General features: G+C 38.8%; 1 protein-coding gene across 1 annotated transcript; it reads right to left on the bottom strand.

Moving 5' to 3' along the window:
• Nucleotides 1-5,450: 5,450 nt before the first annotated feature.
• LOC129114869 (deoxyribonuclease-1-like) lies at nt 5,451-21,224 on the bottom strand. The gene is made up of 9 exons (XM_054626752.1): nt 21,113-21,224; nt 14,643-14,814; nt 14,242-14,324; nt 9,532-9,618; nt 9,153-9,250; nt 8,220-8,332; nt 6,929-7,086; nt 6,600-6,696; nt 5,451-5,582 (listed from the first exon to the last, which is right to left on the bottom strand). The coding sequence occupies exons 2-9, from the start codon at nt 14,805-14,807 to the stop codon at nt 5,451-5,453; spliced, it is 933 nt and encodes a 310-aa protein (XP_054482727.1). The 5' UTR covers nt 14,808-14,814; nt 21,113-21,224.
• Nucleotides 21,225-25,057: the final 3,833 nt, after the last annotated feature.

The raw sequence follows: 25,057 nt of genomic DNA, 5'->3' as shown, positions 1-25,057 counted from the left end.
GCTGTTTGAGAACATAATAATGTTTCCAGGGAAATAAAAACAGTAAAGCTGCATTGAAGCTCTTCTTGAGGCTTGTTGTTGACCCGACACTTTATGTCTGTTAGAGTCTTTAGACTCTGTTTTGACCTGAAGTTCATCAAGAACTGTGGAGAAACAATAAGCTGATTAAATGTTTTATTTAAGCAAAAGAAGTATTATCACAATGAAAAAACAACATTACAAATAAAAGTCCTGCATTCAGAATTACAGATGTAAAATTCATAAAAAAATGTTCTTCATAAACAAAATTAAAAGTACTCATTATGCAAAGTAGACTTTTATAGAGAGTTATAATGTGATAAACAGCAGGTTATTGGATCATTATTACTGATTAACATGTAAGAAGCATTTTAACGTTGTAGCAGGTTTAGATTTTATGAAACAATGCATCATATTTTATAAGCACATCACACATTTTATATTTAAAATCTTAATGGACCAAGTTACTACAATCTTGGAAAGAAATGTGTTAACTAGAACCTAGAACCCTTCCAGAGGGTTCTACCTAGACCAAAGCATAAAGAGCATTACCCAGAACCATATGTGAAAGTTTCCAACTAAAGGTTCCACAGAGAACCCTCATATGGTGTAACGGTTTCACACAAAACCTTCTCTGGAGGTTCTTTGGAGAAGATTCTAAGGGTGCAAACAAGATCACACCCCGGTTCCTGTGAAGAACCCTTTTGTATCCCTATGGTTGTGCATAGAACTCACTATGGGTTCTTCATGAGGTTCAGAAAGAACCAGGGCTGAGGTGGTGGGCAGGGGGTGGGTTGGGCTTTACTTTTTAACAACTGGGCTTTCAAAAATCCTTTAAGAAGGAACAGGTTCTTCAGAGGCAAATGGTTCTGGGGAGAGCCTCAGCTCTTAATGAAGAACCTGTTTGGAACCCTTATTTCTAAGAGTGTAGAAACTATAGCTGACAGATCAATGCAGTGGAGTAGAAGTCTAAAGTACCATGAAATGGAAATACGTTACTTCACAGCACAGGGTCTTTACTTAAGTACTTTGGTACTTTCTACCATTGATGGAGAGGAAGAGGAAGAAGAAAAAGGAGGAGGATTAAGGAACCCTCTGACCAGAGCGGATTGAAACAACATTAAAGCTCATCTTTTTTGGACACACCTCCTTCTTCTGTGTCTTCTTCTCTTCCTTGTGGAAGACTTTTCCATCCGACTGCTTCTTCCAGCTCAGTTTGATGTCGTCATTCAGCCCCTGGTCCTTCAGCCTCTGTTTGAGCTGAGATACAAAAACATTTAGTTCCCTGAATGTCGCTGACAGAGAAAAGCTCTTCACTAAACGCTGTTGTTCATTTACATCCTGAATCCTTTCTCACACTGTCCTCATGTGGAACTCTGGTTTAGAAGAACTCTGGTTTCCACTATAACAGCTTTGTTGTTTGCATCTACCTTCAATAATGACGTTTACATGTTAGCACTGCACATAGCACATTCACATTGTTCTCAGTAGTCCACTGAATCACATATATCACCTGGTTGTTCTGGTTTTAAGGTTAGAAAGATGTACCTTCTTCAAGATGTCCTCCATCACCACAGGGTCATTCAGATCCAGAGAGGAGCTTTTTTTCTCCAACCTCACTTTTATCACTTGCTTTGAGACAGGCTCTTAAAAACAAACAAACTTCATCAGTCACAACATTTCTGGCTGATAATTATCGTCTTCATTAACATTTGTAACACTTTGAATGCTAAAAGAGAAAAGTATGGTGTTGAATTTTCCATCAGCTCAATCTTTAAATTTGGCTGGTGCAAGAAAACCATAACTTAGTTTAGCTTAGCATGGTCTTAGTGTTAGTTAGCATAGTTGCATCAATTGCCCCATGATTGATGTTTTGGGGTATATTTTAATGTATCTGCACATGAAGCAAACCTAAATCCACATTTAAAGACTCAGTGGATGATAGCTTACCACTGTAACAAATGAACGCTCTCTTTACGTTACAGTTCCAGTCCTCCCATTGTCCGTTGGCACTAAAATCTGCTGCCACACAATTCTCCGCTTGATCATTGGGCTCTAGAGGATTCCAGTTCCTAAATGAGGAGTCACTTCCGTCAGACCACTTCCATCCATCTCTGAAAAGGCCGATCCAGACGTATCCTGAGCGAACCAGTTTCTGTACTTTTTGGTTCTCGGCCATGTTTCTCACACTGGCCAGGTCGGTGTGGTGTTCTCTGCAGTAGCTTTGGGCTTCAGTCCACGTCATCGGGTTGTTAATGAGGACAAATGTCACATTCAGCCCTGAAAATAGACCACAGGGAAGCGTTGTGTAGAGGCACCATAACAGACAACATAGATGCATAACAGTTTTATTCTTGCTGAATGAATCTCAGCATGAAGGTGAAGTCAACACTGAGCTGTGTGAATATGAACATGCAGACGTTCATTGAGTCCCACATTCATGAAGGCATATCATAGCTATTTTACCTCCAACAGACATTATACAAACCGTCTTCATGAGCCTGCTCCCACAGTGACATGAAGGCACTATAAGACCTACATTAGTATACGAGACCATCAGAGAGGAGATTGTCTGTTTCTATAAAGTGAGGACCGCTTAAGTCAACACAAAAGAAAGTTTCTCGTAGGAGCTTTAATATTCTCACCTCTGACATCGAAGCAGACCGGCTTAAAGCGACTCTCACAACTGTCGTCGTTCCATTCCCCATCTGAGCTACATCCTTGTGCAGCGTTCTTTACTGTTGTAGTTGTTCGGTTCTCCAGACCTCCATCGTCTGAACTCCTTCTCCCGGGTTTGTAGAAACTTGTGTTTGACAGTGACCACCTCCAGCTGTCCACGTCATCGTACAGTCCTATCCAGGCTCGCTGAAAGCAATATTTCATAGTGATAGAGAGAAATAGACTTATAGATATTTTTAGTCTCCATACTGTCGTCTGATTTGCAGGCTGATTAGCAAAACTTTTCAAGGACAGGTTCACAATTTTTTCAAGTCTGTCTTAAAACAATATTCAGGTGGTTATATGAACATTGAAACAGGTTTTACTTTCTGTAATCACTCCTGCTGTTCATAATGGACAAAGCATCTCGTAACTTAGCAACTGAGCAGACGGCTAGAAGCTAACGGTGCTATCAGCGCTAACAGTGCAAACAATGGCAACATTACTCAACTGTATCTTTACATTCATGACATTTGTTTTATGAGATATCAATGCTTTAAATATGAAGAGAATGAAACTATGTTGAATTAAATCATGTTTTGTTTGTAAAAATCTTAATCTGGAAAGTAACTGTCAAATAAATGTCCATCTGAAATGTGGTATGAAATATCATCTATTTAAATATTCAAGTAAAGTACAAGTAATTGATTTAAGTACAGGTCATCTGTTTACTTTCCATCACTGTGTGAATGTAAAACCTTCAAACCACCTGTCACTGACATAATAAAACTCACATGGCTGTATTCTGAGTAGACCATTTTGCTTAAATCAGCGATTCTGTTCAGAGTCATCACGTCCTCCATGTCGTGTATAGTGGCCAGGTCGATGTATTTCTCTCTGCAGTGACGCTGTGCTTCAGTCATGTTCTTCAGGTCATAAACGAAATGGTAGCCACGTTCAGCAGGTGATGAGACGGCACACAGCCCTGGATTGACAAACAGCATATTGATCACATTTAATAATCATAAATTAACTCACTAATGCAAATCATCATTTTATGTTAACTTAAAAAAGACACAAAAAAAGGAAAAGTAAGGGAAATGTCAAATTCAAATGAGAAATAATTAAACAATATTATAATGTTAAAGATAGGAAAATAATAAAAACATATAAAAGTCTTGCCTGACACGACGACGATGCTCAGAAGAAGTTTGTCCATCCTCATCTCTTCCCCGATCCTCTCTATCAGTTGATGACTGAAGAGGTGAAGCTAATGCAAAGTTCTGGGAACAATAATTTGCCTATCGGGCTTATATATCATAAAGATATAATAAAAGCAGACTGACTTTGGATGTTTGGAAGAAACTAAAACTAAAACAACAACAAACGAATACAATACAACATGTCAACCAGTCGACATATCACAAACATATGACTAGTACTTGTCCATCTTGGGAGTTTGAGCAGGATTCTGAAAGCATCATTAAAAGCCACCTGAAGCTTTTTCATTTTTGCCTTACTGTAACTGCACCACAAATGTGCTGTATAAAGTGTAGTACAGTAGGCTTTAAAGGGAGCTATTGTCATCCATATATATATATATATATATATATATATATATATATATATATTTATTCTTGTTCTATATAAATATACTATGTATAGTTCTCACTATTTACAGAACTTGTAAATAGTCCCATGGATTCTTTTTAAAGAAGTTTTTTAAATGATATTCTTTGTTTGTGAATGAAACCACGCAATGTTAAATTATCATTGTCTTTGTTATGTCTATACTATGTATATATATATATATATATATATATATATATATATATATATATATATAGCTGTTGGCTCACTGTTGCCACCTGCTGGTAAATGTGTGTTCTTCAGCAATAACAACTCAACTTCTTCTGTGATATCTTTAAGGATCCTGAGTTCAAAGTCATCAGGCTTCATACAATGTTTAATTTCAACATGAAAACTTTACTGAATATTAAAAACACACAAACAAAAATCATCTTACAATTTCCTGACATATACTGACAATATTTACATACGTTTCTGTACAAGTGGAACAGACCTGAGGTGGAAGAGAAAAGTATGACGTCTTAAACCAGTTTACTGATTCACCTGATAAAAAGTCAAACAGTCACATAATGTGTTATTAAAATTCAATGTACAGTATTTGCATTTATTAAGAAAGTGTAAAAACTCTGAATGGCACTTTGGATAAAAACCTAAAAAAGGTTTTACTGTGAATGTTTGAGTATAAATCAGATGCTTGTTATACATGTAGTCACTACGATGAGGGTTTATACATTTTCTTTGCTGCTATATTTAATAATTTCTTGACAACGGCATCATCTAAAGATGTCAAACATGTTTTCTTGGTGACCAGATATTCTTTCCTCCCTCTCAGCGTCTCTGAAGAAACAGAGCAGACATGGCAAATAAAAACAGGATGTGATCAGTGTTCGTTATCACCGGATAATGGTTTGATATCTGAGAGAACAAGTTAATGAATTAGGATTAGAAATAAACATGAGCCCCCCAAAAAGCTTCAGTTATCTTGTTATAATAAAGAGATAATGAAGGCGTGAAAAACAGAAGGTTATGTGTCATATTATATGTTGGTTTGCTTTGGTCACATGTCATCATAATCCAGGTGAAGTGAATCTGATAGAAAGTCTGTGTTGACAGAAACCAGATCCCCCATTTGAAAAAAAAAAAAAAAAAAAAAAAAAAAGGCAGACAAAGACTGAAGCAGTCGATCACAGAGCGGACAGGAAGGACTGGACGATCGCTGAGACACCGATGAGGATCAGGAGGGGCGTGGCCTGTAGGAGAAGGGCGGAGCTTTTTAGCCTCACCTCCACAGGTAAGTGGTTGCTCATCTGCTGCGCCTGCAGGAGACAGAAGCAACAGAGCACAGGGTCAAATTAACAGGCCCGTCTCCATCCACCTGTTTCTACAGGATGTGCAGTTTGCAGAACAATTGGAGGCAAAGATGACATTTTATAATAAAAACTGGTTGCATTAATAAAAAGAGTTAATTTCTGCCCAATCAGACGTTATTTGATGAGCAGTTTGAAGTCACGCCGTCTGATTAATCACCTGAACGATCAAGGATCTGTCTCTCAGACCATCAGTTGGATTTCTGGCAGGGCAAAAGTTTTTGGCGGCTCTCTTGAGTTAAAAAACTTCGAGGTCCGATTTAGGAATTTCGGATTCTCCAGAATTCTTTGGAATTCCTTTATTCCCCTTTAATTTCGGTTCCTACAAGAACAGAACAAAGTTACGCTGCCTTTATCTCTTTTAGTCAACACTGTAGAAGAAGCAGTCGCCTTGTTGAATAAACTTTTTTGTCACTGGAAAAAAAACGACCAAAGGTTCTATCAGTTGATTGATCCGGTCAGCGTAGAGGTTGCAGGTTCTGTTCGTGCAGGAAGGCAGGTTACAACGTGTAGAGTTCACACAACGTACAAGTTGAATGAAAACTACATTTGCTGCCCACATCCCTGATTTTTTAAGCAATTGAAAAAGTGTTGAGCTCATTGATGACTGTTTCACACAGCTGGAAAAACATCCAACCAATCACAGCGTTGCAGGCGGAGTTCAAAGCTTTAGACACCGGGGGTGTTGTTTTTTTCTGCACTTTTTGGAATTACAATATGTTTTTTCAAACTGTTGTTTTTGTCGTCTTTAGTTCTGCAGGTATTTGTACACAAACCAAAGTATTAAACACATTAACATGTTGACCTGATGATGGCGCTAGATGAATAAACAGTGATTATGATTTATCCCCAGGGGACCATGAATGATGAACCGCATTTCATTATAATCCATCCAATAGTTGAGACATTTCTTTCAGACAGACAGACAGACAGACAGACACAGACAGACAGACAGACAGGACAGACCTTGCTCTTGGTTAGTTTGAAGTCTTTGACATAGTTGAAGGCTTTGGCAGAGAGCGGCATGATGGCGCTCAGAAAGGGTTTCCCATGAACCACGATCCTGGAACACACAAACACATACACACAGAATATAAAACACATAACAAAATATGATAAAAACATAATAAATAAAAAACATTCACAAATATGCATCAATATAGAAGATTTACTTGGTTTCCTCTTTCTTTTCTCTCCCATCACATCTCAGGCTGCTTTACAAGTATTTCTATCTTTATTCCTCTCACCTCCTTTAGTCTGTCTACACACACACACACACACACACACACACCTACCTGTCAAAAGCACAGTTGGTGTCGGTGGAGACGGTGGTGTCCACTTTGTCTCTGATCAGCCAGGAAAATTCCTTGTTGTTGAACATTCTGATGTTTTTCCTGTCGGCTCGGGTCACGTAGGCACAGCTGGCGTGGAAATCTCCCAGAAACATCACATTCTACACACACACACACACACACACACACACACACACACACACACACACACACACACACACACACACACGCACACACACACGCACACACACACGCACACGCACACAAAAAAAATTGTCATGCTAAGAACAGAATTATCATGATAGCAAAACTTTCCTGAAACACTACCAATTTGGCTATAGCCTAGTGAAACTACGTCTCACCATGAAATCTTTCAAATATAACAGTGACCTGTCTATTGCAGATAAGGACAGTTTTGACCAGAGATGGCTATGGTCAAAACCAAGCTACGGCAATGTCCAAAACCTAAGATAGCAATATCTAAAAATCAAGATGGCATTGGCCAAAAATCAAGAAGGAAACATCCAATAACCAAGATGGAAATTTCGAACAAGCAAGACTGAGACGGCCAAAAAACAAAATTGGTAAAGTCCAAAAGACAGAAGTGGCTCCAGCTAAAAACCTAGATTGCAATGGCAAAAAAACAAGATAAGGACAGCCAAAAACAAAGATATGGCAATGCCCAAAAACAAAGATGCTGATGGGAAAAAACGAAGATAGCAACGGCCAAAAATATGAAGGTGAAGGCCAAAAAATGTAATTAGTGACAGCCCAAAACAGAGACAGCGATGTTGAAAAACCAAGATGGCGATGGAAATAAAACCCATATGGCAAGAGAGAAAACCAAAAAGGCAACAGCCAACAACTGAGATGGCAATGGCAAAAAAGCAAGAAGGCAACGGCCAAAAATCAAGATGACGACACGCATAAACCCAGATGATGATGGCCAAAAACTAACGGTGATAGCTAAAAACCAAGATGGCGATGGCAAAAAAACCCAGATTAGCATAAGCGAAAAACTGGGATTGCGACTGACAAAAACTGAGATACCGATGGGCAAAAAACCAAGATGGCGCCAACCAAAAACCTAGATGGCGACTGCAAAACTGACACGTCGATGGACAAAAACCAAGATGGTGCAACGATCTCAAACCAAGAATTGGTGTTACTTAAGTACAGAACTAATGGGCCAAATAAGTCAACGTTAACTTTTATTTTCCAAATGGACATGAACAGCTAAAACGTTCCTTCATATTCGGCCTGACATGCTTGATTTCAAATCCCATTTCCTCACCTTGTTGTTCCATTTCTTGCTGACTTCCTCAAAAACGTCGTAGAGCCGGTCGATCTCCTGGACGGCTTGACTGGGATTAGAGTGCAGAGGAACCAGAATAAACGTCTTGATTGCTGCAGGACAGGACAAAATAAGAAAAGGGAAGGAAAAACAAGGACAGGAAAGGAGAGAAAGAGGAAGGACGGAAGGAAGGGTAAAAGTCAGTCATGAATACCACTGTTGAAAAGTTTTTGATCACCTGTTATATTAAGGTTGTTTTTCTTTCCTTCAATAATAACTATTCTAGCAGATAGAAAAAAAAATAACACGTTTTATTTACATGTGAAACAGTTTTTGTGCCCAAAAGAAGAAGAATGAAATTATTCAAACTTCCTTAAAACGTTACATGACAGGTGATGAATCCTGTTGACCTTGATGTTAAATTAGTTTAATTATTGAACTCTAAATATTTTTATGTCTGTTAATTCCAGCTTGTTCTAGGCTGCTTTTATTGTGAAACACCTGACACTGAAACAGGAAGCTGTTCCTGTTTAAACCCAAGCTTCCAGTTTAATTTACCAATGACTGCTGATTTCTTCTCTTCTTATTCAACTGTTGCTCAGAGGATCTTTGTCTCTTTCAGTTGTCAGTCTGGTTGAACCATTGAACATTGTTTGTTCTCCATTTACTACGCAACATCTATTAGTAGAGAGACTGTCTACAAGCTAAAAGCATTAAAGATCATTCAGACATAAAGACTCGTCCACACACATCTGACTGGACACATCAAGCTTGGTGGCAGAAGGTTACTAACTCTAGTGAACATCATACATTGGATTGCGTGAGATATATATGAGGCGTTTTTTGTCCTGCGTGTTCTTCCTGTACACGAGTCCTCCTACTGTCAATGAGCGTCTTTTGCTGAAAAATGAAATGCGTTTGGTGCCGACTGACCAGTTTTCTTGCTTTGGAACTGAACGGCAAACGGCTCTCTGACGAAGGACTGTTTCTTCTGGTACTGATGCTGCCCCGTCACATTCACATTCCCCACCCTGTTTGGAGGGAAGAAGAAGAAGTCTTATCTACCAGATTTACCAGCAGCAGAGGAAGAAGACAGCAGACGGAATGGTACTTCATGGTTCATTCACAGATGAGCCTAAGATAAATTAATATCTATTTTCTTTTTATCTGACTCAGATTTTTCTCCGACGCACTGGGCGGATTTTTATATGATGTATTTTCTTTGTCGTTTTTTTAAGTCATCCAACAGGCTGGGATAATATCCAGGTGTGTACAGGTGTGTTTCTCCTCCAGGACTAGCACTGTGTCTTACCTGTAGATGAAAACGTACTGCTGCATGTCGTCGGGAGAGTTTCCCAGACTCTTACTGGACACTGACTGGTATCTGTACTTGTCATACCTCAACACAACACATAGACAAAGAAAAACTGTTGATTCACAAGTTTTGAAAAAATGCTTGTTCACTTCAAAATCCTTTCCAGGCTTTTTATTTTTAAAGTTCAATGATTTACACCCACAAAATAAAACTAAAACTAAAATGAATCATGAAGAAATAAAACTTTAAAATTATTTTTTCCACAGAGATCACCCCAAAGACAGGTAATATTGTGTTAAAGTGAGGACACCAAAGTACAAAAACAATTACAATTTTGGTTATAGCAGCCACCTTAAATCTGACCAAACACAAATCCCGATTCAAGATTTAATTTTCAACGCGGCACCATCAACCCATGATAACTTAGAGTTAGAAAACAACACTGGAGTTAAAGTCGCCTAGCTGGACAGCCCCGTGGTGGAAAGTAACTAAATTAGTATTTTGGTACTTTTTACTGCACTAAATTTATCTGACAGCTGGTAGTAAATTTGAAGGTAAATAATTTTACATTAAAATTGATAAGATCCCGAAATTTTAACCAGTGGTTCCTGACATTTTTGGACTTTGACCTCTTACAAAAAGTGCCTGTAATAATCAGTAACACGTTATTGGGTCTGGTTTGGAAACACTAATATTCAGATGTTAGATGTTCCACCAAAGAAAGAAATTCTCCCATAATCTTCTCACATGGTTTCATTTTGGTAATAACTAATAATATGATATTTCATAAACATTAGACAAAAGTCCAAGGTTGTTATTCTTCTCTGCCATTAATCATCTCAGGACCCCTCAGATTTATCTGGTGACACTTTGGAGGGTCTGACCCCTAGGTTTGGACCAACTGGACAAACCTTGCTGACTGTATTTAAAGTAGTCCTGGCTCCACCTGGAGCAGCTGCAACAGTAACAGTATTAACCATCTAATATATCACATAGAATCAGATATCAGTCAGAGTAGATATTTTACTGTACAATGAGTACATTGTTTTATCTGAGTACTTCTTCCACCACTGGGAAAGCCCCCAATTAGCTCCAATATTAGCATTTGCATGTTCTCCTTTAAAATGACAAGACATTTCCCAACTGATCCACACATGCACAACAACCTCTGTATATGTAGGCATCATGCTTTTTATCCCTTCTGGATTAATGGCTATAACCCTCAGAATGGTCGCAAGACGCGCACTTGCAAATCCCACGTTTCCATTAGCGTAGCCAACAAGCTAAAATCTATGAGCAGACCAGAACCAGACACCAGAGAAAGTAAATTAGAAATGAATTATGTATCAACAAATCATACAGACAAAATTAGATTGTTTAATGTTAGACATCACCAGAAAGACATCACCAGAAAGAAAGCAGCTTCCTAAGGAGCAAAGCAAACCTTGTTCCAGTCATGTAATTGGGGTTAAATTGGGTCATTTCTAAGGTGGAGCCATAAATGGGGTACATTTAACACCATAATTAAATCTTCATTTGATTTTTTTCCCCCAAAAATATAAATGTTGATATTAGGAGTATGGTATATAGTGGAATCAGTACTTGGCAGACAAATAGAAACAAACGGAAGTATGGGTGTTAAATCTAACTCTAGTAGAGGATTACTTCCATTGATATACTCCAGTAAAAGTACATAAGTGTAGTCATGTAGGAGTGACAGTGACTTATCCTCAATATGCACAGTATCTCTAACATTTTATAATACCCTTTTTTTTTCAAAACTGCTCTCCACAAATATCAAACAAATGTAGGACACTTTCTAATCTCCCCACCATACCTACAGTAAACTGTAAGAAAAGTCTGTTCAATAATTGTCTTTTTGATCCTCTGCCAGTCCAGGTTTACATCTTATCACTCTCACCAAAATGCATTAACCGTAAATTTGTAAGGTCTGATCTAATTTGTTGCTAGATTATATTAATTGAGTACAGCATCTGCATTTCCTGGATGTGGTGTCCATCAAGGCTTTGTTCTTGGTCCGCTACTTCTCTATATGTACATGCAGCAAGAAACCGCTTCCAGAAATGCAGTGTTTTGCAGACGACACTCAAATCTATGTTTTTATTCCCAGTTTTGGAATATGTACGTCTGAAGGAAAAAGGAACAAAATGTTGTTTGTTCTGCATGAAGACACAAAGTGCCTTGCTCTAGAATATAACTTGTTAACCTCTCTGAGATGTTACAGATAACCTTATTAGTGCAATGTATATTCTACTGATATTTCTTGAATAGTCAAATAAATGAACTGAAATGTGTGTTTAGTACATACAATGTTTTATATAATACTTGTTGGCTCAATAAGGCACAATGAGATGCATTATTCTATAAGAAAATCCCAAATCAACCCTCTCATAATAAGGTGTTACACTTTATTTTAGTTAGTCTTCTCAGTTGACTCGTCCAGTCTTGTCTGTTGAAACAGATGTCTGCTAAAGTTTTGCAGAATAACTGTAACAGTGACAACCCAAAATAAAGTGTTACCGATAGAGTGCTGCAGAAATGAGTCTTAAAACCCGGAAATGAGTCAGAATCTTTGCACTTCTGGTGTCCTAGTCTCGAAGTCAAGTTTTTTTTTTTTAAATCAGTCTTTAGTTGGACGCCTGAAATAAGGTCTGTCGTTAACAACGCTTAAGTGATTTAAAAATGTTGTACTACGATTTAAAATACATAAGTAAATACCCCACAACGTTTACGTGTCTTAAAACTAAGCGGCTGCTAAGTGGCTTAATGAGACTACAGAGGTTGTCAGGGACATTATACGTCATAATGCCAAACACGGAAACTCATCAACTCACTAAACTGCCTTCACAGCCTCGCTGTGTTTATACTTGCGCTCTTGAAAACCACATCTTTTCCTAAACATAATTTCACAATCTTAACCTGGTTTAAAACTGCAACCATAGAGGAGCATCATAGTTTGACGCATAGGGTTACCCATAGCGTTAAAGAAATGACGAAGCGTCCCTATGTGATGAGTTGGAAATGAGAACGGCTTAGTGTTAAAATTGAAGTCATGTGGCCATTTCTAGTTTGTCTATATTCAAACTTTAGATTTTTAAATCTGGAGATTATATTAACGCTTCAAAAATCATAAAAGCTGTGTTCATTTGTGAATATTATCTCGCTGAACAAAAAGTTTATTTCGGCAATAACGTATTGGAATACGTCATCCCTGCAGCACTCTATTATTACAGGCATCAGGGTTAGTAAAGAGGGTAAATAAAGGTGACTGAGATGATTAATAATGATTAGATGATGTTATACATGCTCATAAAATCCACTGTACCTGTCAGTGTCCCTGTTGGAGGCAGACAGCAGACAAACAATGATCACCTTATTGTATTAATATACATTACATTACATTAGTATTACTGTCTGAGTACCTTTTTAAATCCTTCAGTTTAGTAGGTGACGTTTTGTCAGCATTCAAACAGTCAAACATGAGAGAGAATTGACATTTGATGCTGTATGCAAAGTCCCATTTAATGCTTTCGCAAATAAGTTTTTTTTTTTAAAACAAATATTTACTACTTTCATCTGTCTTCTGAACCCTGCAATGAACCCGGTCGTACTTCAGTTCAAAACATCATTGAAAATACTCCTATAGTATTTTCTGGCTCACTAAATTTGTCAAATGTGCAATATCAGAAAATATACTGATAGAAACATTATGTAAGTTATGTTCTTTTTAAAAGTCTGCTAATTACTGACACTACTGACCTGGTTGGTAAAACTGTCTTATTAATGAGGCAACCCTAAAAAAGGTTTATTAGGTGGAAGTCATTACATTCCTAAATGGTTCATAAATTAATAATTTTGATTATGAACTATCAACCAAGAACAGCTGGTTTAAAGGACTTCATTTATGTAAAACAAACTCAATAAACAGGTTCTATCACGGTCTAATAAAAGATGAATCATAGGTTGTTACTAGTGGCTGTACAGCTCCAGAACTCCAGAACTTGAGACCTAGAGACCTCCAGACTAACAAGCCTCCAGACTACAGACCTCTGGACCTACAATCTTCCAGACTTCCAGACCTGAAGACCTACAGACTACAAACCTACAGACTAAATACCTAGAGACCTATGGACCAACAGACTACTGACCAACAGACCTCCCGATTTATAGCCTTCCAGACTAAAGACCTCCGGACCTACAAACCGTCAGATTTACAGACCTGAAGACCTACAGACTTTCAGACCTCCAGACTACAGAACTACAGACTCATATACGTACCTACAGACCTTTATACTTACAGAACTCCAGACGTTCAGACTACAGAACTACAGACTCATATACCGTACCTACAGACCTTTATACTTACAGAACTCCAGACGTTCAGACTACAGAACTACAGACTCATATACCGTACCTACAGACCCAGACGTTTATAGAACTACAGACTCACAGAACCTTTATACTCTCAGACGTTCAGACTACAGACTTGTATACCTATAGACCTTTACACTTACAAAACTCCTGACTACAGACCTCCATATTAACAGATTTAAGACCTAAGGGTTGACAGACTACAAACCTACAGATTAAAATATTAACAGATGAACAGATTTAGAGACCTACATTACCAGAGAAAAGCATCAGTTAGTGAGTGAGATCTACTTATTTTAGTTATTTTCTCTGTACCTGTTGAGAGCAGCCAGCAGAGTAGTGATGGCTTCAGAATCCACCACATCCTGCAGGAGACAGATATCACAGCGAGACACAATCTGCAGACAGACAGACAGACAGACAGACAGACAGACAGACAGACAGACAGACAGACAGACAGACAAATGCATTGGACCACTGGTTTTTATTTTGAGTTAGTTAGATTTTTATTGGGAAAGTGTCTTTGTATGTAAGGCAGTAAAAATAAAAACAAATCTGATCCTAAAAAAGCTGAAATATACAATATTTATTTACCTTCTGTAAGCTGAAATATTGTCATCACAGCGGCAGAAAATATGTGTGAGTGTGTGTGTGTGTGTGTGTGTGTGTGTGTGTGTGTGTGTGTGTGTGTGTGTGTGTGTGTGTGTGTGTCCTACCCGTGTCACAGTGTGTAGCAATCTGTAGTCCGATGCTTTCGCAGAGTTAAATTTCTCCACATTGTAGGCACAGATCTTGAATTCTGAAGCTGTTTCTATATCGACCAACAGGGTGAAGAAGGAGACGAGGAGAAGAAGAGGAAGACGAGGAGAGAACGACCCCATGGTTGGACTGAGGAGAAAACAAAAGACACACAGTGACAGTGGTGAGGTTTATCTAGTACAGAGTAACACAATAAAGTTATTCAATTTAAGGCTTTTTTAGGGAGTATTTCCGGATCCGAAGTGTGGCTCTACGGACAAACAGATGGGGTCGTACACGGTGCAGATTGTAAAGCCCTGGAGGCAAAGTTGTGATTTTGGTCTGTATAAATACAAGTGACAGTGAGGAACTTTTAACTGGTTGTGTAACGGTCTTAGTTTAGTCCTGATCCTCTATAGACCTCCATCAGTAAACGAGACCACCAGAGAGAAGATCGTCTGTTTCCATATAGTTATTCTTAAAGCTATATAGAATTCTTAAAGTCAACCCCGGACAGACCCAGATCCAGCAGAGACCAGTCCACCGGTCCAGCAGAGACCAGACAGACCCAGATCCAGCAGAGACCAGTCCACCGTGGATCAGACCCAGATCCAGCAGAGACCAGTCCACCGTGGACAGACCCAGATCCAGCAGAGACCAGTCCACCGTGGACAGACCCAGATCCAGCAGAGACCAGTCCACCAGACCCAGATCCAGGACAGACCCAGATCCAGCAGAGACCAGTCCACCGTGGACAGACCCAGATCCAGGGCGTATTGCTGGGCCCTCTGGAGGGAAGGGAGGCATTGAAGAACCAGAACCAGGACTGAGCGGGGCAGACTGTCAGACCCTGCTGCAGTACAATTAGACGTTTTCCAAAGGGAGTCTGGTGGTTATCACTAGATATCAGATAAACTTTGAATCACTCAGAAACATCTTGTAGCACCTCAACATATTTTTAGAGCTGCAACGGTCAGGCAATTAGTATTCTTTAGATAATTGGTTGATTGTTAAAGTAATTTGTCAGAAAATGCTGTTTTCAGCCTCATGGAGATTTCTTGCTTTTTTTTCTCTGTTTTATATCATAATAAAGTGAATATTTGGGGGTTTTAGACAAAACAAGACATTTAAGACATCGGATTGGACTTTGAATGGACATGTTTTAATAATAATGATTAAATGATTAATATAGAAAAATAATCATTCATCAATGACATTTCTCTCCACATAAATGTCAGTTTATGAGGATTTGTTATGACAAAGTGAACACTGTCCTCTGGTCTGTCAGAAACACTACCACTTTTGTCCACAGGGACCGCCAAAATCAACACAAAATAAAACTTCTTTGTAGTAACTTTAAAAGGTTTGTGCTGGACGGGAGTTTGAGTACTTTAGCTACATTTTACTGATTTGAGAAATACACCAGTGTCCAAAAACCCCATTGGAACACCTTCATTATTTTAGATGTATGTATTTAGGTAGAAACACATATTTAACATATTTTGCCACGCTTTTTATCAGTATGTGACATGAATAAAAGGTCTAAAAAGTGCTGATAAGGGAGAACTTGTTCTGGTAGAAGCCCACTGTTTAATGTCCCTGTACTTTGTGTAATTTCTGTTATTGATGGCTGTAATGTTGTTTGACGTCTTCAGGTTTTGAACAGCTTTTTTTAATGACAGATTTAAAAACTTCCCTGTATTTACGACTGAATGTTTAAAGGAGTCACTCATAGGATATAGAACTAGAGAATGTAGAGAAACCTGTTTGTCATGTGAGCGATTTCTGATACCGCTGCCGGAGATTAAAATGGTTTTATTTGGCTCACACTGAACGATGTGCAGTGAATCTGTAAAAAAGATTAACATTTAAAGCAGTAGCAGAAGTATTCACATATTCTATGTTACTAAAAGTAGTAATACCACAGTGCAGCAATACTACTTGTATTTTGTGTAAAATTATGACATTAGCATAAAAAAAACGTTATTTAATCATGCAGAATACTACATTTTTGTATTATAAATATTATGTTTTCATCACTAAAATGTGTTAAAGTGTAGCTCTGTTTAATGACTTTATATCTATCTGTTGAATTTCCCTCTGTGATCAATAAAGTCTTATCTCAGCTGATTATACACCTTAGGCTATTTGTTGAATATATTTTATATTATTGAACCTTGTTTTTACTGATCACTTTTAGTCACAAGAGTTATTTTTTAACTTTGTCTGCTTTCTAAAAAAATGTTGACGGTTTGTTCTCATTTCACTTTTTGTAAATTTGACTTCCCGTTTTCTTTCTTCTCTATTTCATTAGTTTTTCTTGGCAAAGCATCTTCAAGCAAACACAAGTAAGACACAGAGACGCTCTTACAACATTAGTACTTATGTTTCTATTATTATGATTGTGTAAACACGAGGGAGACAACGGTGGAAATAAGACTCATAGGATTATGTCAACTGGTAAGAGGCCCCGGGGTCGACCCAGAACACGCTGGAGGGATTACACATCTCGTCTGGCCTGGGAACGCCTCGGGGTTCCCAGGAGGAGCTGGAAAGTGTTGCTGGGGAGAAGGAGGTCTGGAGGAGCCTCCTTAGCCTGCTGCCCCCGCCACCCGGCCCCGGATAAGGGGAAGGAAATGGATGGATGGATGGAGGATTATGTCAATAAACTCAAATAAACAAAATATGCAGATTGTTGATGCACTTATTATACGTCTAAATACTCAGTTGACCTGTTCTTTTTCCTGGTGTAGTCATTTGATCTGCAGCTATGTAAAGGCTCATCAAAATGAATAAACTGCATGTCGTCCTTTACACACTTTGGGATTCAAACAAGGACCCTTAAGGGATTGTAACGTGTCCCTTTCAGGACCCTGAAGTCCTCTACTGGAACACATTTCAATGCATATTCCCTCAGCCACTTTTTTGTGAAGTGAAACCAAACATATCAGAACACGGTGAGGAAAGCGCCTCACAAACAGGAAGTGTTGAGTGGCTTGAAAACTACCATCGACTGATTAAATGTAGAAAATAAAAAAGAGGCTCTCAACCATAGCAGAAAAAAGGCTGTGACTGTGGGTGAACTTTGACAGCGTTTCTCTCACGTGGTTTACTGGTTTGACTGGTTTGACTGGTTTGACTGGTCTGATGAAGGAGGAGTGTGAACATGCTCAGACCTGCAGGGGAGAGAGAGACCGTACGAGCTGAACAAACAATTTACTAAAAATAAATAGCATTTTTTTTCAAATCATATCAAATAAAAAAGATTATTATATCAAATGTTGTTACAAAACCACCAAGTCACAAAGTCTAAAACCCCCAAATATTCACTTTATTATGTTATAAAACAGAGAAAAAAGCAGGAAATCTCCATATATGAGAAGCTGAAAACAGCATTTTCTGACAAATTACTTTAACAATCAACCAATTATAAAAATAAATAGCATTTTTTTTCTTCTGTTGATCAACTAAACGATTGTGCAACTAATCGTTGCAGCTCTACAAAAATCTGATCTGGGTCTGTCCACGGTGGACTGGTCTCTGCTGGATCTGGGTCTGTCCACGGTGGACTGGTCTCTGCTGGATCTGGGTCTGTCCACGGTGGACTGGTCTCCGCTGGATCTGGGTCTGTCCACGGTGGACTGGTCTCCGCTGGATCTGGGTCTGTCCACGGTGGACTGGTCTCTGCTGGATCTGGGTCTGTCCACGGTGGACTGGTCTCTGCTGGATCTGGGTCTGTCCACGGTGGACTGGTCTCTGCTGGAGTCTGGTCTGAAGGAGTTTCTGGTGAACCTTCATGATTTCATCTGGTTTCTCCAGAATCCGACCCGGTGGCTCCGATGACGAGCTTTAAGAATAACTTTATAGAAACAGACGATCTTCTCTCTGATGGTCTGGTTACTGATGGAGGTCTATAGAGGATCAGGACTACACTGAGACTGATTCAGGACCAGATAAACCAGGTTGGTTAACAGGCACTCAGACCCTCTGTTGTTTCATCAGTCCAGCAGTGAGTCAGTGGTGTCTGCTTCAGGCCTCTCAGCCCTGGAGGTGGACGGACCAGTCGAGTGGCTTCTGCTCAAACACGCCCGCAAGTCTCTCTCTCACTCACTCACTCTCTCTCTCGCTCACTCGTTTACTACGTCGCCTACCATCAACTACAAGAGAGAGGCTTTATTTGACAGGAAGTCTGCATGAGCTGTGAACACATTTTTACAGATATAGCTGCCCAGTAGTAATAAGAATAATAATATAAATTTGTCAAATTCAACTTGAAAGTCATGTTGGAGGTTGTGAAACTGTTTTATTACACTTTTTAGATCATAAAATGTGACCTTTGTATATGTGTTACCAGTAAATTTTACAATAACTGCACATAGTGTCCAAACAGCGAATGACAGAAACGGCTTTAAACGTTGGCGACTGTCTCTGGCTATGAAGGAAGAAGGTTTTTTTTTTTTTTTAGGTTAAAGATCTGACCTGTGAGTAGCTTTGTCATTTGACCTCACAAATACAGCTGCACTATTCAGAGGAGGTATATGTGTTCTTTACGTCATCAAAACATGAGGAGAATCTGGATCAAATCAATGACACACTGTTCTTCCCATTTCTAGCATCAGTGATTTTTAATATTGCACTTCCATTGGGTTGTCGGACTAAACTAGAATTACCACCTGGTCACTTCATCCTGTTAGTCGTTTGCGTAAAAGGAACATAATGAACCATATGAATTATTGAGCTATGGCCAAAAACATGCTTTGTGAGGTCACAGTTACCTTTCACCTCCAAAACCTGGTGGACGTGTGAGTGAAATCTGAAAAAAAAAAATCCCTTCCAGATGTTCCTGAGATTTCACGTTCATGGGAACGGACGACCAGCGCAGAGGCCAAGAATCACCTGAGAGGATATGTTTGTACTTTTAAACGTAGCTTTCCATTTTAAATCACTTATCTCATAATACCGATCACAAGATATAAAAATCAGATGAATTTGTCTAACTCTATTGTGAGTGGGAGGACTTTAATCTTGAAAACAGAAACAGCAACAAAAACAACAACAGAGACCATCTCTGATTAATCTTTCCTTCAAAGTGCTGCTCGCTTTAAAAAACACTTGTTGACGTGTAGCTCACATGTACTTTAGAGCAGGAGTATAATGAGGCTGCCCAGAATGCATTTCTTTTTCATTCTAACATTAAAGTCCGGCTAAAGTAAAATATGTTCATGGCTCCACGATGGACTGGAGCCATACAACAACGCCTCCAATAACACTATAAAACTATTAAACACTAACTTAACAAAACCTGCAGTCTGCTAGGTAGCAGTGGTGTACTAGCCATCTCACATAACGGCCAGTGGAATGTCAAAACGACTGACTGAATATGTGAAGAAGACGTAGTCATGGTGACGTCACACATTGGTTTGTGGACTGATGTTATGAAGCCTAGAGTTATGCAATATGATTCAATCCATCTTGGATTACAGGCGTCGCCATCTCAGCTTTTTTTGTAACCAGTGATCGGAAGTGACCATATATGGACTGAGGAGGCGTGACGTAGAGACGCCGTATACGTCTCTGGTGTCGACCTGTCAATCAGTGTGTAGCCCCGCCCTAAAGCATCCCCTGCTTTATGGTCTGTTTGACTCTAAATGGAGCATCATTTACTAAATGAACATCATGCTGTATTGAAGAAGACTTGAAACTAGAGATTGAGACCATAAACTCATGTTTACAATGTTTACTGAGGGAATAAATCAAGAGAGAAGTAGAGTCATTTTCTCATAGACTTCTATACAACCAGAGGAGTCGCCCCCTGGTGGACAGGAGAGAGAATGCAGCTCTAAGACGAAGATGAAGCTTTGACTTCACTTTTTAGTAAGAGAGTTGATGCGCAATTCTCACTATTCTGACATTTTATGGACCAAACGGTTAATCATTTAACAGCAGAGGCAATCTGTAGATTAATGCATAATGGAATCGATTGTCAGTTGCAACTCTACATAACTTTATTTTTTATAATAGTTTGAAAAAATACCAGACATGTCAGGCTGGCGTGTACAAAATAACATACAAGACATCTAGAAATAGTGACGTTTTGGAACCAGCTGATGAAGAATGTATAAGATAAGATAAGATAAGATAATCCTTTATTAGTCCCACAGCGGGGTGAATATCTAAATGTAAATGAAAGAAGAGTTTACAGGAGAATAAAGCTGTGGATCCAACACTACAAGCACTCACACACTAAGACAGAACATAGGAGGTGTACAGCACAAACACACACACCTTAATGTGGGTCACACACTGACACACACACCCTCAGCTTCAAACCAGACCTTTCAGACTAGTAACCAGTCCCTCACACACTTCCAACACACACAGAGCAGACCCAGCTGATCTTACTGGTCCAGTCCCAGTAAAAGAGTGCTGGTGCTGCTGGTTTTCTTACCTGTCCAGGTGAGCAGAGGGTCGACCGTGTGTCTCTGCTGCTGAAAACTTTTCCTGCTGCTTCTGCTTCAGGGTGGAGGCTCTTCACCCTGCTGCTGTCACTGACACCTGACTGGGTTTGCCAGGTTGGCCACACCCTCCAGTGCTGCTGCATTCAGGGCCCCGTGGGAAAAACGGGATGTTTACACTTCATAGCACAGGTCACAGTGGCTTTTATTTCACGATTTGGAATTTCTTGTTTTACTGAAATTGTGAAGAATAGCAAGTAGGAAGCAGGATTCATTGCAAAAGAAAATCATATCACTTAATGCTGCTATCAGGATGACACCTGATTGCTCAAAAATGTTCCCACATCCAATGAACTCAGAAAAAAAAAAAGTTCTATTTGGTCAAATTAGCTGATTGCAGATTAAGAAATGAACAACCAAAATGCCACTAAGCCTATTTGTATTATGACCAAATTCATTTAAATATTTCTGATAAAGTTAGGGTTGTATTTTACAGTAAATTGCTTGATTTCTTAATTAACTGTATGAAGATTTAAATAAGATAAAAAAATAACAAAAAGATTGTTAAAGTTACAATCTCAAATTTCTCAGTTATTTTCTTTTCGGCGCACCAAATTTGCCGGGAATGTTGGCCACAGTTTTCTGCCGATGCTGGGCCTTTTATCAGTGGGCCGAACGCTCACTCACAGTTGTGTTACCTTAATTCGTCCATATATGTGACTTATATCTTATCTTAAGGAACTTATAGTTCCATATTACCCAACTAGAGAGCTGCGCTCAATCAATGCAGGGTTACTTGTGGTTCCTAGAGTATATAAAAGTAGGATGGGAGCCAGAGCCTTCAGTTATCAGGCTCCTCTTCTGTGGAACCAGGTTCCAGTTTCAGTCCGGGGGGCAGACACACTCACCACTTTCAAGAGCAGGCTTAAGACCTTCCTTTTTGATAGCGCTTATAGTTAGGGCTGGTTCAGGTTCGCCTTGGTCCAGCCCCTAGATATGCTGCTATAGGCCTAGACAGCCGGGGACTACCTAGGATACGCTGAGCTCCTCTCTCCTCTTCTCTCCCTCCTTCTTTATGTATTAATCTCCTATTTATGCACATTACTGATTTTGCTTCTTCCCCGGAGTTCTTGTGCTTTCTCGCCTCGCAGGTTCCCAGGAATCGGGGTTATATTTGGACTGTCATCGTGCCACCTACTGAGGCCCTGCTGACACCCACTACTACTACCACTATCATTATTAGTCACATTACTATTATTATTGCCTGTACTATTACGCTTATTGACTTGCTTGTACCCTGGAGTCTTTGTGCTTTCTCGCTTCGCAGGCTTCTATAAATCGTGGCTGTACCTGGACCGTGGATGTGCATCCTGCTACGGCCCTGCTGACACCGACTGCTACCACCATTATTATTATTACTAGTCACATTACTATTACTATTACCTGTACCATTAAGCATTTTAGCTTTAGTCCCACCCTGAAGCCCTTTTGCTTTCTCGTTCTGCAGGTTTCCATGAATCGTTGTGGTACCTGGACCGTAGTCGTGCCTCCTGCTGTGAGCCGACTGACACCCACTGCTACTTCCATTATTATTATTAGTCACATTACTATCCCTATTTTCATGGCTATAATTCTACTGTAATAGTTGCTGCTGTTATTATAAGTAGTCTTATTATATGAATCATTTATGTCATATACATTGAATGTGTTGTATCTAAGAACTGTTATGCTGCTCATTCTGTTCACATGACATCTATTGCATTCTGTCCATCCTGGGAGAAGGATCCCTCCTCTGTCGTTCTCCCAGAGGTTTCTTCCTTTTTCCTCCCTGTTAAAGGGGTTTTTAGGGGAGTTTTTCCTGTGCCGATGTGAGGGAAGGACAGAGGATGTCGATGTCTCATGTGCACAGATTGTAAAGCCCTCTGAGGCAAATTTGTAATTTGTGATTCTGGGCTATACAAAATAAACTGAATTGAATTGAATTGAATTAACAGACATTTATTTACTGAAGATCAACGATATTATTACTCAAGTTAACACCGTCCGCCCCCTGTTCATGCCAGCTTACAGAAACCTTTACAGATTGTAAACAATGATGGGGTACGTAAGTGTTCACACACAGTTTTTGCAACAGAAGAACGGCGGAGAGCAACAGCTTGTCGAGCCATGTCGGAACTTTAACCACCGAAGATGGAGAACGCAACCTAAACAAAGTGACTTTCCAGATCTGTGTGCTGGCAGTGAGTTGGTAGGAAACATGTCCAGATAAAAACATGTATTTGGTGGGTAAACTAGAGTTTAACGTTTCACCAGTGCGGAGATGTACGTGAACTCACAAACCAACAGACAACGGACAAACAGACAGACAGACAGACAGACAGACAGACAGACAGACAGACAGACAGACAGACAGACAGACAAATTGTTTCCTGAACTTTGCATTAGCTTCACCTCTCCTTACCTATTATAATTGCTTTGTTATCATTATTGCTGTTATTCATTGGTTCAGGTTTATAGTTAGGACTGGTTCAGGTTTATAGTTAGGACTGGTTCAGGTTTATAGTTAGTACTCGTGCCTCCTTCCATGGACCTGCTGACACCCACTGCCTTCATTATTATTATGAGTCACATTATTATTACTATAACCGATACGATTAATTAAATGAATCATTTATGTCATATGCATTGAATATTTTGTAACTCAGTGTTATGTTGTTCATTCTGTACACATCTATTGCATTTCTGTCCATCCTGGGAGAAGGATCCCTCCTCTGTCGCTCTCCTGAAGGTTTCGTTCTTTTTTTCTCCTTGTTAAAGGAGTTTTTCTTGTGAACATGTGAAGAAAATCCTAATAAAATTGAATTGTTTAATATATCATTATTTTTGTTATTAATATTATAGTTATTAATATTTGTATTACTACTATTTTATAATGACTATTATTCTCATTATTACTATTATTAATAACTTTTTGAATAATAATAATAATAATAACTAGTATTTCGTATACGATTATCTATATAGTTATAATTATTATTATTATTTTAACCTTTTACCTATTATAATTGCTTTGTTATCATTATTGCTGTTATTCATTGTGTATGAACCAATCAAACCAAACATCCAAGGTCAGTCTGTTTTCATTAGATCTTATGATGTAATCCCTATAGGCAAATTATTGTTCCCTGAACTTTGCATTAGCTTCACCTCTTCAGTCATCAACTGACAGAGAGGATCGGGGAAGAGATGAGGATGGACAAACTTCTTCTGAGCATCGTTGTTGTATCAGGCAAGACTTTTACAAAAAGGAGATCCAAGAGGAACAAAGGGTAAACATTTAACTATTATGTACAACATGTAAATAAAAATGCAGAAGTATATACATGAACACAAAAACACAAAAAACAATGACACAAAAAACAATGACAATGAAATGTAGATACAAGTGCAATGATGCAATCTGCAAGCTGCTAGAATAAATATGTGAAGGTTGTGACAGGATATTTTAACATGAGGAAGGTTAGATGTATGTATATAATTTAGAATTAAGAAAGACCCAGGACTTGAATTTAAAGTTACCTTTCTAGATAATACTATCACTGGCAGGATGGAAAACTAAATATAAACAGTAAATATATATAAACTGATGAAACTGATGTTTCTGTAGTAGACCTGAGCTGACTAGATACTGTAGTACTTGTACATGTACTTGTATCTGTGTTAGGCGTGTGTGCGTGTGATTGGGCAATAATAGTTAGAGAAACCTATTCAAATGAACATTTAAATTTCTCCATTTTCTAGTTTCACTCCTGTGTCTTTGAATTTGCCTCTGGCCAATTTGCATGAAGTCAAATGACAATGAATTACTCTACAGGTTGTGTTTTTAAACTCTTATCAAAACACGATCAAGATGCACTACAGTTATGTTATTACTAATG

This window comes from Anoplopoma fimbria, unplaced genomic scaffold, assembly GCF_027596085.1.
Source record: "Anoplopoma fimbria isolate UVic2021 breed Golden Eagle Sablefish unplaced genomic scaffold, Afim_UVic_2022 Un_contig_1060_pilon_pilon, whole genome shotgun sequence".
Lineage (NCBI taxonomy): Eukaryota > Metazoa > Chordata > Actinopteri > Perciformes > Anoplopomatidae > Anoplopoma > Anoplopoma fimbria.
This window is presented reverse-complemented; position numbering and strand designations above follow the sequence as displayed.